Genomic DNA, 14699 nt, shown 5'->3' on the forward strand with positions numbered 1-14699 from the left:
GTGGGAGGGAGGGAGACGCAAGAGGGAAGAGATATGGGAACATATGTATAACTGATTCACTTTGTTATAAAGCAGAAACTAACACACCATTGTAAAGCAGTTATACTCCAATAAAGATGTTTAAAAAAAAAAAAGAAAAAATAGTAACTGGTGGATTGAAACACATCAAGTATGTTTAAAATTAATGAATTCAGATGTTACTTTTAAAAAGTCATTGTTTATTTTTGGAGGTTATTAAGGAGTCAATTCATTATTTCAAAAATTGGTAAAGGAAAGATTCAAGCATTAATTCTGGCTTTCCTGTACAAACTGTATAGGGATAACCAAATAGCTGCTAAGGGCAAGATTTTCTTTAACAGAAATATTTCAGCTACTACATTAAGAAAGGCTGATAGAATTATAATATCACCATTTTGCAGCCCCCCTAATAAAAGAATTATCAGTGGTTGCTAAAACCATTTGATGGATTGCTAATGCAGAACTTTATAATGACTAGATCAGGCTGACAACACCTGAACGTACAGATTAATCCTAACAGAAAAAAAAAAAAGAGAGACTACCAAACATATATTTCCTCATGAAAGTTCACACCTCTACCATAAAGTATTCTTGTTGAAAAACCAAACCCTACTTTTGTCAAGCTGTGGAATCAGCTACTGTTTTATAGGAAGTACCCAGGGATGGAATCAGAGTTAATACATTGCAGCCACTAAAAGAGAGGAAGGTAGCACTCAATACGAGGCAGAAGCATACTCTTGATATCACAGGTTACTTCAATAACAAGGAAATTTTAGAAATTGGTTTTTATGCTTGGAAATTTTAAAAATTGTGGAGTCTTTGGATTAAGACGTGGAAAATGAGTTTACAAGACAGTAGACTGAGGTGAATAGGAGAAAATATTTGCAAATCATATCTCTGATAAGGGATTAAAATACAGAATATATAGAGAACTCCTAAAACTCAACAATAAAAAAAAAAAATTCAAAAATAGGGGACTTCGCTGGTGGTCCCTGGTGGCTAAGGCTCTGCGCTGGCTTCCACTGCAGGGGGTGTGGGTCCGATCCCTGGTCGGGGAATTAGAATCCTGCATGCCAGCACAGCCTGGCTTAAAAAAAAAAAAAAAAAAGCCAAAGATGGACAAGGGACTTGAATAAACATTTCTTCAAAGAAGATATACAAATAGCCAATAAGCACATGAAAAGATGCCCAACATCACTAATCATTAGGAAACTACAAATCAAAACTACAATGAGATACTCACACACATTAGGATGGTTTTATTTTTTAAAATAAAATAAAAAATAACAAGTGTTGGCGAGGATGTGGAGAAATTGGAACCCTGTGCACTTTTGGTGAGGATGTTAATATGTTACAATCTCTGTGGAAAACAGTATGGAGATTCCTAAAAAACTTTAAAATGGACTTTCCATATGATCCAGCAATTCCATTTTGGGATTTATGTCCAAAAGAATTGAAAACAGGATCTCAAAAAGATATTTGTACACCCATGTTCATAGTAGCATTATTCACAGCAGCAACCAAAGTGCCCATCAACTGATGAATGAATAAGCGAAATGTGGTATATACCTATAATGAAATATTATTCGGCCTTAAAAAGGAAGGAAATTTGACATATGCTACGACATGGATGAAACTTGGGTTCATTATGCTAAGTGAAATAGGTCAGTCACAAAAAGACAAATAGTATATGATTCCACTTATATGAGATACTTAGACTAGTCAAAATCATAGATGCAGAAAGTGTGGTTGCCAGGAGCTGGTGGGGAGAGAGGAACAGGGAAATGTTATTGTTTAATGGGTATGAGTTTCAGTTTTACAAGATGGGAAGAGTTATGGTGATGAATGGTAGTGATGGCCACACAACATTGTGAATGTATGTAATACCACATAACTGTACACTTAAAAATGGTTAAGATAGTAAATTTTATGTTACTTGCATTTTACCACCCAAGAAAAAAAATGGGAAAAAAAATGTGCACTTCCACACTCTGGGCTAATAGAAGACACCAGGTGGTCTCAGGTCTCCTTGCAAATAGAGCACAGACAGAACCACAAGTATACCTTCCCCTAACTCTTGAGTTCTAGTTTGAGTTTTTATTTATATAATTAACATATTCTTCATTAGATGGTTCTCCTTTTTAAAAAAATTTTTATTGAAGTATAGTTGATTTATAATGTGTTAATTGCTGCTGTATACATGGTTCTCCTTTATCTCTATAGTTTGAAGTTTTTCGTTTTTGTTTTGTTTTTTCCTTTCGTGACAATGGAAATGTTTATAAGAGAATGGAAAGCAGAAGTATTGGTTTAAGTTGCTTCTAAGCAGATTTGTGTTGAGTAACCAAGCAGATAAATTTGAGCTTTGATGTCTTGGGTAATTTTCATTCTGAGAGTTATTACAAATAATCTATATCAAAGATTCTATGTTCTTGTCAGAAATTAAGCTAAGTAGAAAAAAAAGGTAAAGCATTTATATTCCGGGTTTTTCTTTGTTTCTCTTTTCTTCCCCCCCGCCCACAGCTAATAAAAATGCAATCATGGAATAAAAAATTTTTATCTTAAGATTTCTACTTTCTTATACCTGAACTAATGTTAGTTACTAATTTTAGTTTAGTAATTAGTCCTTATACTAATGTTAGTTACTCTTATAAATACTGCCACTGTGGGGTTTTTAGGACACCAGTACATTATTTTCAAAGCCTCAAATTAACATGGACTGGTGAAACAGTTATTAAGCTCCATTTTTGTCTCTGGAGAAAGGTTTTGCTTCAACAAGCTATCCCAGAACATCATTATAATTATTGGCAGAATGAAGTGTTGTAATGAATTTGTAAGCTGTTGCTAGATTTGTAGGGCCAATGGGAATCCTATTTTCAAGAGCTTAATTATTCTAATCCACCTGCAGACCAGGTAGCTTTACTGGGCTATGTATACATAAATATCATAATTATGACTTCCCTTTCTATTCTTTTCTGATAGTAACATGGTTTGTAATTATACTGTTAGAGTTGAAGAAGATTCAAAAATAACAGTAGCTTCATTTAGAAATGCTAATACGGGCTTCCCTGGTGGTGCGGTGGTTGAGAGTCCGCCTGCCCATGCAGGGGTCGCAGGTTCGTGCCCCGGTCCGGGAGGATCCCACATGCCGCGGAGTGGCTGGGCCCGTGAGCCATGGCCGCTGAGCCTGCGCGTCCGGAGCCTGTGCTCCACAACGGGAGAGGCCACAACAGTGAGAGGCCTGCGTAACGCAAAAAAAAAAAAAAAGAAAAAGAAAAAGAAATGCTAATACGTTTTTAAAATAACTAGATAACTTTTTCTAAAATTGTACTCTACCTATGTAAACTGTTGATTCAAGGTCAAAATTCAGCTTTATCTAGAATAAGATCTGTTAATGTCTGGATTCAATTCACAATCTGGTAACCTGCTATAAATTAGAGTATCTCCTGGGAAAGGGTGGTATTCGGCTTCTGAAATAAAATATATATCAGCTCAAAGATACCCTGTGAACGTCAGAGCACAGGGTTTGGAGTTCAAATCTCTAGTGAACCATCAAATAATCACATGACCTAGGGTAAATTACTTAACATCACAGAGCCTCAGTTTCATCATCTGTAAAATAGAAATATAGTTTTTAATCTTAAATTCTCAGCTATCTTGGCTTTGTCCTTGTCCTCTGTTTTAATGAACCTCTTGTGGGCTATTATACCTTGGTCTCTTCATCTGTAAAATGTGAATAATATAATATACTATAAACCCCCTGCACAATTTCTTTGGGATGTTTGCCTAGGAATATAATCTCATTTGAAGCATTGTGAGCCACTTGTATCAAAGATTATTTTAACTTTGTTTTTTTCTTTTTAATGGACTAGCAGAACTACCTTTTCATTTTGTCCTTTATTTTCAGTAGTTGCTAGGGAATACTACTTGCTTGCGTTACTGGAAGAGTCCTGACTACCAAAAGTATTAGGCAGTTCTCCTTTGAGTTGGAGCTATCACAGAATACTTAAACATTTGACTGTGTAATTTAAATCTTGGTCTATCAAGCAGTAAACAGATGGAACATTACTAAAAGCAGTACTTAAATTATAAATCCATTTTAAAGAGTTGGCCAATATACAGCATAACAATCCATATTCTGTTATGTCAGTTATGTTCATTTTTATTTGGATTATGATTTCAGAATACCCAAATATGGGGAAGGAAACAAAATTGTCTATTTCAAATGTCTGTTATTTTTTTAAATTGAATGCTACAGTGTTCATTCAATAAATATTTATTGAATGCCTACTTGAAGCAGGCACATTTCTAGGCATTGGGGATGCAGCAATGACCAGGAGAAGCAAAATCTCAACCCTTGTGGAACTTACATTCTCGTGGATTGGAGAGGGCTTATAATATGAATATGTATAATATCAAGTAGTAATAAATGCTATGAAGAAAAATAAAGCCAAGTAAGGACCTAGAGAATGATGGGATGAGAACTGCTATTTAGGATAGGGTGGTCAGAGAGGGCCTCTCTAATAAACTGACCCTTAAGCAGTGACCTGAAGAAGTTAGGGAGCAAGCCAAGTGGATATCTGGGGAAACAGGTTGCCAAGCAGAGGGAATGGCAAATGCAAACACCCTGATTTCGGAGCATGCTTGACTGTAAGTCTACTCATTCCACCTGGAAGCTTTCACTTAAAACGTTACTGTGTTTCATAACACATTCTACATAACTTTTTTTTTTTTTTTTTTTTTTTACAGTTTGTGTATCATTGTGTTATTGTTTCTTATGCCCATGTTTCCTACCAGTCTGGCCTTTAGGGACAGGGATTGTGCCTTACCTGCCGTATGTTAGCTGCCGAATAGATACTGATTGAACCAGTCGGTTTGATTTTCTATTGAGCAACTACTATTCCTTCTATTTACTTGCTACCAAAGGATTATAAGAATATAAATTGTTAGATATATAAATAAAAAAGAGAAAATAATGGGCAAGCAGTCGTTGGTCTACATTATTCAGAGGAAGGAAAAAGCCAATAATTTCTTTCACTGAAATCTATTACAAATTTATTTGAAAGTTGTTCTTAACTGAAATATGACCTTCATATTTTAAAAACTCATGGTGATATCCACAGTTTTAATGTTTACTGAATTACTCAGGAAAATGAATTTGAAAAGTAAGGTATCAGGAAAATTTCTTTGAATTGCACATCATTTTAGAAGAGAACAGTTTGCTCTCCCAAAGGAAAACTAAGTTATATTTTGCTTTACTTAATTTTTAACTGTTTGTGCAAAGAACTTATTCCATAGTTTCTTTATGATGTTTACTGAATGTTATTTCCTGTTGTAGATCTCTAAAATTACTAAAACTAAATTTTATTGGATTATGTTTCTAATGAAATAAATCTTTAGGATCAGCAATACATGAGCTTTTAAGGTTTTTGAATTTATTTATTTACTTTTTTTTTTTTTTTTACTTTAACTTGAAAGGTTAATCTAGTTCATGGATGTGGCAAAAGCTTTAAAATGAGTAGGAAGCTTATCACCACTCAGCAGAAAACCCTGGTTTTAGCTTTTAAAGTTACTATCATTTATACTTAGCAAAATGTCAATGCAATTTACTTTTCGAAATTTGAAAGTTTCTATAGTCAGTTTTCTATAATATGAGAAACATAATAAAATTGTTGTACTTACCTTTAGATAAGCCTGTTTGGTAGTTAATACTGCATGTCAATACTCAGAGTTTTCTTTCTCTCCATCCTCCCCTCCAAAAAATGTCAGTGCCTATTTTGAAAACTAAGAATTTTAACTAAAAATTTATATTTCTTTCTTTAAATATTTTAACAAAAGTGACTTTGACCTTCTTAATTTTCTTTTTTTTATAGTTTAAAAACACATTAAACATATTCATGGAAAATTAGAAAATCATACTATATGTGCTGTTCTTTCTGTAACCTCCTTTTTTCAGTTAACAGCCTCCATATGTCCTTCCATCTTTCCTTCTTGCGAAGTCCATAGTCAGATTTCCCAGCTTAGGACCAAGTCTCACATTTGGTTGTTATATTTCTTAAGTCTCTTTTCAAAAAGTCTAACCCAGTCTCTTTTTTCTTTTCATACCACTAATTTATTAAGGAGATGGGGCCAACTCTCCTGCAGGATGTCTCACCTTCTTGATGTACTGGTTGCATCTACACTTAACTTGTTCCTCTTTCCCTTGCATTTCCTGTTAACTAGAAATTAAATCGTAGGGTCAGAGAGATCCAAGTTAAACATTTTTGGCTGGGATATACAATAGGTTATGTACTTTTTATTTTAACTCATCAAGAGACACAACATCTGCATGAGTCATCATTAATGAGACTGAATTTGACCACTGAATTAGGGTGCTGACTGATCCCTTCATTGTAGAGTTTCACCTTTTTCTCCTTGTGACTAGGAAATAATGTATTTGGTGTTACTTTGCACAGTATGAATCACTAAATCCCTATCAAACATATGCCTGAATATAACACTTGCCTAAATTAGTAATTTCATGAGGAATTGCATAATACTAATTTTCTGATTTTAATATTTTTCTTCCACATTATTGGCCACCCTTTTTCTGTAAAATAGAATTCTTTGTCATCTGGGGCTATTGGTGTGTTCTCCTGCAAAGATAGATAAATAAATTCTTCCATTTAGTTACCAATTTTCGTCAGAAGATGATTTAAGTATTTTTTCTGGCTATCTCCTTTTTTGAATATCATTATAGACTCATGGATCTTTATTGATTCAGTGTGTTTCAGTCAACGTTAGTCATAATTCTCACAGCTTTGACTTAATGGGGAAAGGGACCTTTCAGATTGATTTCTCTAAGAAGCCCTGATTGCTTTTATAATTTTTTTTCCTGATTGCTTTTAGTAAGGAATGGTATCAGATACAAAATCTAGACATAAAGGTTATTGAAAGTTTTTAATTTTTCTTTATTTTCCCATCACATGCCTCATCATAATGGTAGCCTACTAGTTCCATAAGCAGGTTTACTCTTTTGGGTCATGGAGGAAGGGCACGTCTCAAAGGTGGGACAGAAGCTTTATATTTCTGTTTTAACTGGTCTAAATGTTAGTATAGCTGACGGATGATTCAGATGTTGGCACATAAATGTTTTTAATGGAGGGCTTTTTTTGTTTGTTTGTTTAAACATCACTTAGGGGCTTCCTTGGTGGCACAGTGGTTAAGAATCCACCTGCCAATGCAGGGGACGCGGGTTCGAGCCCTGGTCTGGGAAGATCCCACATGCCACGGAGCAACTAAGCCCGTGCGCCACAACTACTGAGCCTACGCTCTAGAGCCCACGAGCCACAACTACTGAGCCCGAGCGCCACAACTACTGAAGCCCATGTGCCTAGAGCCCATGCTCTGCAACAAGAGAAGCCACCCAATGAGAAGCCCGCGCACTGCAACGAAGAGTAGCCTCTGCTCACCACAACTAGAGAAAAGCCTGCGCGCAGCATTCAAAGACCCAACGCAGCCAAAAATAAAAATAAATAAATAAAATTAAAACAAAGAACATCACTTAGTATTATCAGTTTGCCCATGCTACTATATAAGGAAATCCTCAATTTATAAGTATATGACTTCTGAAGGTTTGTTTGTACCACACTTCTTTTTTTAGCGTTCAACACATTTTCTCATAGTAATAATGCAGATGATGAAATATATTATTGGATTCCAGCTCTTACAATCTGTGTATTATTTCCAAGTTGTACCAGACCCATATCTTTGCCTCCTTTCCCTCCTGATGCCCCACTGAAATAAAATATATAGAAATAAGAAATGAAGAAGCCAATAACAGTAAATAGGAAGATTACCATAGGGTGATAATTAAACAGATTTCCGGATCTCTGTTCCAGTACTAGAAGGCACGGCTGTACCCTCTCCTTCCTTCCCCTTATCTCCCTCACCCCTGCACTTGAACTATAGATAGCTGGTGTGAACCCCAGCCAAAACACCAGCCAGATTTTCTTTAGAGAAATTGGGAAAAGCTAAGGCTTCTAGAGTACGAGTTATGTCCCCAGAACAAAAGAAAAAGTCATCTTCATTCTGGTATTTAGAGGGCCTGCTGGCTACCCACCCACACACCCTAAAGGAACACTGTCACTCCGCCTGTACCCAACCCACACAGAGCCCCTCTCAGGAGAACAATCTAGCCCAAAATCAGACCATTTTCACGATAACAGGAAATCTGTGTTGGCTAATGAGTCATTCAAGCCTAAAGATGAATGAGTAAAAGATCACAGGCGTGTGAGGAAAGCTAACACCATGAAAGAGACTAAAATAACCAGCAAAATGACCACTAAAGAAAACAGATAATCAGAGAGAACTTCATAAAAACAGAACTCTAACATACTCAGAGCTGCAAGAAGATACTACATCCATTAAACAAGAATAAGAGAACACAAGGTTTCAGGTTGAAAGGGCACACCAAGTGCTGAAATAGTGAATCAAATATCATACTGTTAACACATTCTCGCAAAACTGCAGAATTCCTAGGGTAAACACAAGATTCAGAGGGAAGTCATGTACAAAATGGCAAGTATCAGACTGAAGTCAAACCTCTCATCAGTAGCCCATAATGCTTTAAGAAAGTAAAACATTGCCTACGGCATTTAGAAAAGAAAATAATATGCAGCCCAAGGATTCTATATCTTGCCAAACTTTTTTTTGTGTGTGTGTGGTACGCGGCCCTCTCACTGTTGTGGCCTCTCCCGTTGTGGAGCACAGGCTCCGGACGCGCAGGCTCAGCGGCCATGCCTCACGGGCTTAGCCCCTCCACGGCACGTGGGATCTTCCCGGACCGGGGCACGAACCCGTGTCCCCTGCATCGGCAGGCGGACTCCCAACCACTGCACCACCAGGGAAGCCTCCTGCCAAACTATTAATCAAAGGTGAGAGCAGAATAAAGTTGCTTTCAGACATGCAAGGACTCAGGGTTTACCTCCTCTTGGAATTAAAAGAAATGAGCTTTTAATTGAAAAACACCATCAGCTTTCTTGAAAAACAGAAAATCATTGTGTAATTTTTCATTAAATGTTTTCATTTTACAGTTTGATTTTTTTTAATCTCATTGCTGCCAGAAGGGTTTATTGAGAGGAAAAGGGGGAAGAAGGATTACAACCATAAAATAAGTAGTTTTGGATTTACACCATAAAATAAATTACAGAGCTACTGTAGCAAATAGCAGTAAGCCTACTCTCTTTACTCTCAGTGGGCAGAGATATTCCATATGTTGCACATATAACTAACCCATAATTTTCCATGTTTCCCAGTGACCCCAGCAACAGGCATTCCAGGACTCCCTACAGTACAATCACAACTGGTTGGTACACCACATGGCCAGTAGGGGCAACAGCATCAAATTCTTCTCCCATCATGACTGGAAAGACAGGATGTGGCTTATATTTAAAAGCATCATTCTGACTGCTATGTTGAGCATAGACTTTGGGGTAGAATAGTAGAGCAAGGGTAAAAGCAGGGAGAGCAGGTTAGACATCACTGTAATATTCCAAGTGAAATATGGCAGTGGCTCTGATGTGTTGGTAACTTGTGTAGTTGGTGAAAAGTGATTAGATTCTGGGTATAATTTGAGGGTAGGGACAGCAGGATTTCCTGACTGGTTGGATATGGGGTGAACAAGAAAGGAGTCAATATTTCTGGTCTAAGCAGTAAAGGAGGAACAGATTGAAGGGAAAGATTAGGAATTAAGTTTTGAATGTTATGTTTCAGAAGTCCATTTGACCTTCAAATAAAGATGTCAGTTATTGATACTTGGATTGGCACATAGGTATATGTGCCTGCAGTTCTGAAGAAAGGTCTGGCCTGGAGATAGAATTTTGGGAAAAGTCAACATATAAATTGTATTTAAAGCCATGAGATTGGGTGAGATCACCTGGGAGTGAATAGAGATAAAGAAGAGGTCTGAGGACTGGGACCCTAAGACATTTCAACATTAAGGTTCAGAGAGGTGAGAAGGAATGATCAAAGGTGACTAGGAGGAGCATCCAATTGGGTATAAGGAGAACCAAGAAAGAATGGTGCCCTGGAAGTCCTGGGAAGAAAGTGTTTCAGGAAGGAAAGAGCCGTTTACTATTTTATGCTGCTGAGAAGTAACATAGGGTGAACACTAAAAATTCATTGTTGGATTTGGCAACATGGATGTCAGTGTTTACCTTGACATGACCTGTTATATTTTTTTCATACAGCTACTCAGTAGTTAGGACAAAAATATGTATTAAGTTGTTTGAGCCCAACTACTTCACAAATGGAAGTAATAAGTATTTTTTTTTACCTAGGGGCTTCATGAAAAAATTATTAAGAATCCAAGGGAGCCACAAACAGAGAAAGATTGGGAATCTTTGCTTTAGAGGATCATGCTAACTGAACATTTTAAGAGGGGGAAGCACCTCTTGCCTTTTCTTTGTCTCTGCTGAAAAGTTTGAGTTAGTCATTTTAAATCTGATCAGATTACATGCAGTTAATAAAATTGCTCTAATGTGGTGGTTCAGTATAAAAAAGTAAATCTTATCCTATGAAATGTCAGTAAGTACATCTTTGTGTGAATTTTTCTTCTTGCCTCCATAGGTATGGTCTGAATATGCGTTGCTTGGCAGCTCGGGTCAACTATAAGACTTTGATTGTCATCTGCGCACTCTTCACTTTGGTCACAGTACTCTTGTGGAATAAGTGTTCCAGCGACAAAGCGATCCAGTTTCCACGGCACTCGAGTAGTGGCTTCAGAGTGGATGCATTAGAAAAAAGAGCAGCAGCATCTGAGAGCAGCAACTATGTGAACCACATGGCCAAGCATTCTGAGGAGGCATTCCCTCAGGAACAGCAGAAAGCGCCCCCTGTTGTTGGGGGCTTCAATAGCAATGGGGGAAGCAAGGTGTTAGGGCTCAAATATGAAGAAATTGACTGTCTCATAAATGATGAACACACAATTAAAGGGAGACGAGAGGGGAATGAAGTCTTTCTTCCATTCACCTGGGTAGAGAAATATTTTGACGTTTACGGAAAGGTGGTTCAGTACGATGGCTATGATCGGTTTGAATTCTCTCATAGCTATTCCAAAGTCTATGCACAGAGAGCCCCTTATCACCCTGATGGTGTATTTATGTCCTTTGAAGGCTACAATGTGGAAGTCCGAGACAGAGTCAAGTGCATAAGTGGGGTTGAAGGTTGGTATCCATCTACTCACTGCATTTTTCTGTCCTGATTGTGTTGAGGAATAAGAGACTGTGTTAATTGTATAGCAAGTACTTACATAGCTTACTATCAAGAGACCTTTCATCACTCTGACTTAGCAGGGAGGAACAGGTTAAACCTGAACTTTCTAGATGGTGTGATTTAAGGGCTACAATAAGATCATACCTGATTAAATAGGATTATGCCATTAACCTGCCCCAGAAACTAAAATTATCATCAGTAAAGTCAAGGCACAGCATCTCCAGAAATTTTGCATTAAAATATACAGTTATTATCCTGTATGGTTATTATCCTAATAACCTATCGTAATAGGTTATTATCATATCCTATGAGAGGAGATGGGAAAGGGAGACAGACCATCCAGTGGACCCATCAATGTACCAAGTCTTATTACCAGATTAGCCAGGTATCATCCCTGGATGGAGGTTTACAGTTCTCAGAACAAGATAATACATAATACCATTTTCTCTGAACTTCATGAACTCCTATAGTCTATTACATATTGCCTTTCGTTGTCTTTAAAACCTGGGGGTTCCTTATGGGTATAATTAATACATTTTGGAATTTGTATTTCAAACCTAGGATTGATCAGAAAGCCAAATTGAATTTGACTTTAAAGTATATCATTTAATCAGAGGAAAGAACTTAGTGTGTTTTAAGATTGCTTAGTTTGGGTTTTATTTCATTTTTCTCATTTTGTTATAGAAAGTGATTTTAATATCTTACTATTTTAATTTTTGTAATAGCTTTACTGAATGTTTAGAAGAAGGAAGGGGGCAAATTCACTTATATTCTTACCATTCAAGATAATTATTACAATTTTTGTATATTCTCAGAAGGTCTTTATACCTAGGTATATGTTTTAACATAGTTATAATGATATTTATTGTGCAGTGTTCAGGAGGGTAATAGTTTTTTACAGGCTTGAAAGATATCCATCGCCAAACCTTTTTTTTTTTTCCAGTAATTTTTAAAAGTGTATAAGCTTAATAGGTGCTTAGATGCTAAAGAAAAAGTAAAAAGCAACCATAACCACTGTTAGTGTTTTGATGTCTTTTCCAGTCTTTTGGTTGTTTTTGTAGGTATACATTTTTAAACAAATTAGAATCATGCTGTATCGTCAATTTTGTATTCTTTTTTCATTCAACATATTATTATTTCCTCTTGTTATTGAATATTTTAATCACTAATATTCGTAATAAGGACACGCCATAATAATGTATGGAACCTTTCTCTTTAGTTGGACATTTAGGTCGTTTCCACTTTTTTGCCATTGTACATATGGTATAGATATTCATAGTTAATCATTTGCTGTTTTAATTGTATTCTCAAAGTAGTTCCCTAGGAAATAAATTACCATGTCAAATAGTATCAGTTAATCTGTTTTACCAAACTACTTTCCAAGAAGGTTGACCCTGTTCATGCTTCCAATAGCAGAGTATAAGGGTGCTCCTGTCACCCAACTCCTGCCATCATGAAAGTTTTTTTTTTTTTTTTTAGAAAATCTGATTTTATTATTTTATTTATTTATTTATTTATCTATTTATTTTTGGCTGTGTTGGGTCTTCGTTTCTGTGCGAGGGCTTTCTCTAGTTGTGACAAGCGGGGCCACTCTTCATCGCGGTGCGCGGGCCTCTCACCATCGCGTCCTCTCTTGTTGCGGAGCACAGGCTCCAGACGCGCAGGCTCAGTATTTGTGGCTCACGGGCCTAGTTGCTCCGCGGCATGTGGGATCTTCCTAGACCGGGGCTCGAACCCATGTCCCCTGCATTGGCAGGCAGATTCTCAACCACTGCGCCACCAGGGAAGCCCATGAAAGTTTATTTTTTAATCTGTTGTTTACAAAGGGATCTCATAATTTGCTTTCTGTAGCAATTAGTGAGGTCAGATTTTTTTTAATATGCTTTTAACCATTATAGAATGGACTTGATGTTCTTTCCCCCTTTTTCAGTGTGATTAATGTTATTTTTTAGAAAAATATATTTGTGAGAACTTTTATATATGTAGCAAGGGTGGTAGCACCTTGTTGCATTTGTTCAAGATATTTTCTTTAATTTGGCTGTCTTTTCATTTTATTTATGATTTGCTAGTTTTAGAAATTTTTAGTTCTATTTACTAAACTTAGGGTTTTTTTAAAAAATTCTTCCTTTTATGCTTAGAAAATCATTTGCCATGCCATGATCAGCTGTTCATCTGTATTTTCTCTAATAGTTTTCTGGGTTTTTTTTTTACATTCAACTTTTTAGTCCAGCTAAACTGGTTTGTATTTTGACAAATGGTACAAGGTCAGGGCCTAATTTTAGATTTTTTTTCTCCTTAACGTTTATTGAATAATCTTCTCTTTTCCCTGCTGATCAAAGATTCAATCTTTATCATTATACTAAAATATTTTGAAACTAAAGTATGTTTCTAAATCTTTACTAGAGTATGTTTCTGGCCTACTATTCTGTCCCATTGATCAGTCTATCACTTCTTAGGCCAATTGCACATTATTGTAGTTATTACCCATCAAATGAGATAGTATAAACCTTCCTTTTATTAAGTGAAAATAATTGTTTGAATTTTGAAAAAAAAATCTACCCTTGGGGAAAGAATATTGAAGTTAAAAAGCTTATCTGTAGCCTAGGTTTCTTAGCCTATATGGTCTCTAATTCCTTAAACTATTTTGAAACTACATCAAAACACATATGGTTTTGTAGGTTCCCAGTTTCTGCCATGCCCATCTGTTGCTTGTTAATTTATTTTAGGACTACAAATAGGAGTTTATCTCTCAACACATACACCATGATGCAATAATACAGTATTCTGTACAGTGTGGTATTATTGTATTTCCCATGTAGGAAATTACTAAAATAAACACTAATGCCAAACATTTAAAAGTTTTGCTTAGAACTCTACAAGAGGTAATCCATTAATGAATTTATCAAGAATCTATGGTTAAATATACAACTTTAATTCATTCTTTAAAAAAAGCACTCTTTGTTCTCAAGAATTACATTTTGATGTGAAGGATATGAAAAAGAATTGCAAACTGTGTTTATACTTTAAGTTGCCTAGTCATAGCTGGCTTCTTAAGCAAATACTTTTAACCATCAGATGATAAAGTTACTAGACCACATCTTGACACCGGAGGGAAGGATTAGTATGTAATTAACGTGACTGTTAAGTACAGATGTTAAGAAAATTTCAGGTTTAATATTCTAGAATAAAGCTGTTAACATTAACTATGTGTATTTAAATTGTGTAAAGCTTGAATGTATGAAATAGAATTATGAAATATGACATCTGTAGCTATGAGCAAAAGTAGCACACATTAAAAGTTAGTCCTTAAAAAGATGATCTACAACATTGCATTGCTATCTGTTAACAAATAATGAATGAGAGTGAATGAGCATTTAGTTCTGTTTTTCATTTCTGGTTAATTTGGTACTCGTTTTTAGTAATTATGAGAA

General features: G+C 36.0%; 1 protein-coding gene across 9 annotated transcripts in view; it reads left to right on the plus strand.

The window, feature by feature from the left end:
* The window catches only part of GLCE (glucuronic acid epimerase), a 118416-nt gene that overhangs the window by 83887 nt on the left and 19830 nt on the right, over window positions 1-14699 (plus strand). For all 9 annotated transcript variants that reach the window (XM_028495179.2, XM_007120399.4, XM_028495181.2 and 6 more), the window contains one exon: window positions 10624-11219. In XM_028495179.2, coding sequence (XP_028350980.1) covers window positions 10637-11219 — 583 coding nt within the window. In that variant the 5' untranslated portion in view covers window positions 10624-10636. The remainder of the gene's footprint in view (window positions 1-10623; window positions 11220-14699) is intronic.

The sequence above is a fragment of the Physeter macrocephalus genome, chromosome 11 (assembly GCF_002837175.3).
Source record: "Physeter macrocephalus isolate SW-GA chromosome 11, ASM283717v5, whole genome shotgun sequence".
NCBI lineage: Eukaryota > Metazoa > Chordata > Mammalia > Artiodactyla > Physeteridae > Physeter > Physeter macrocephalus.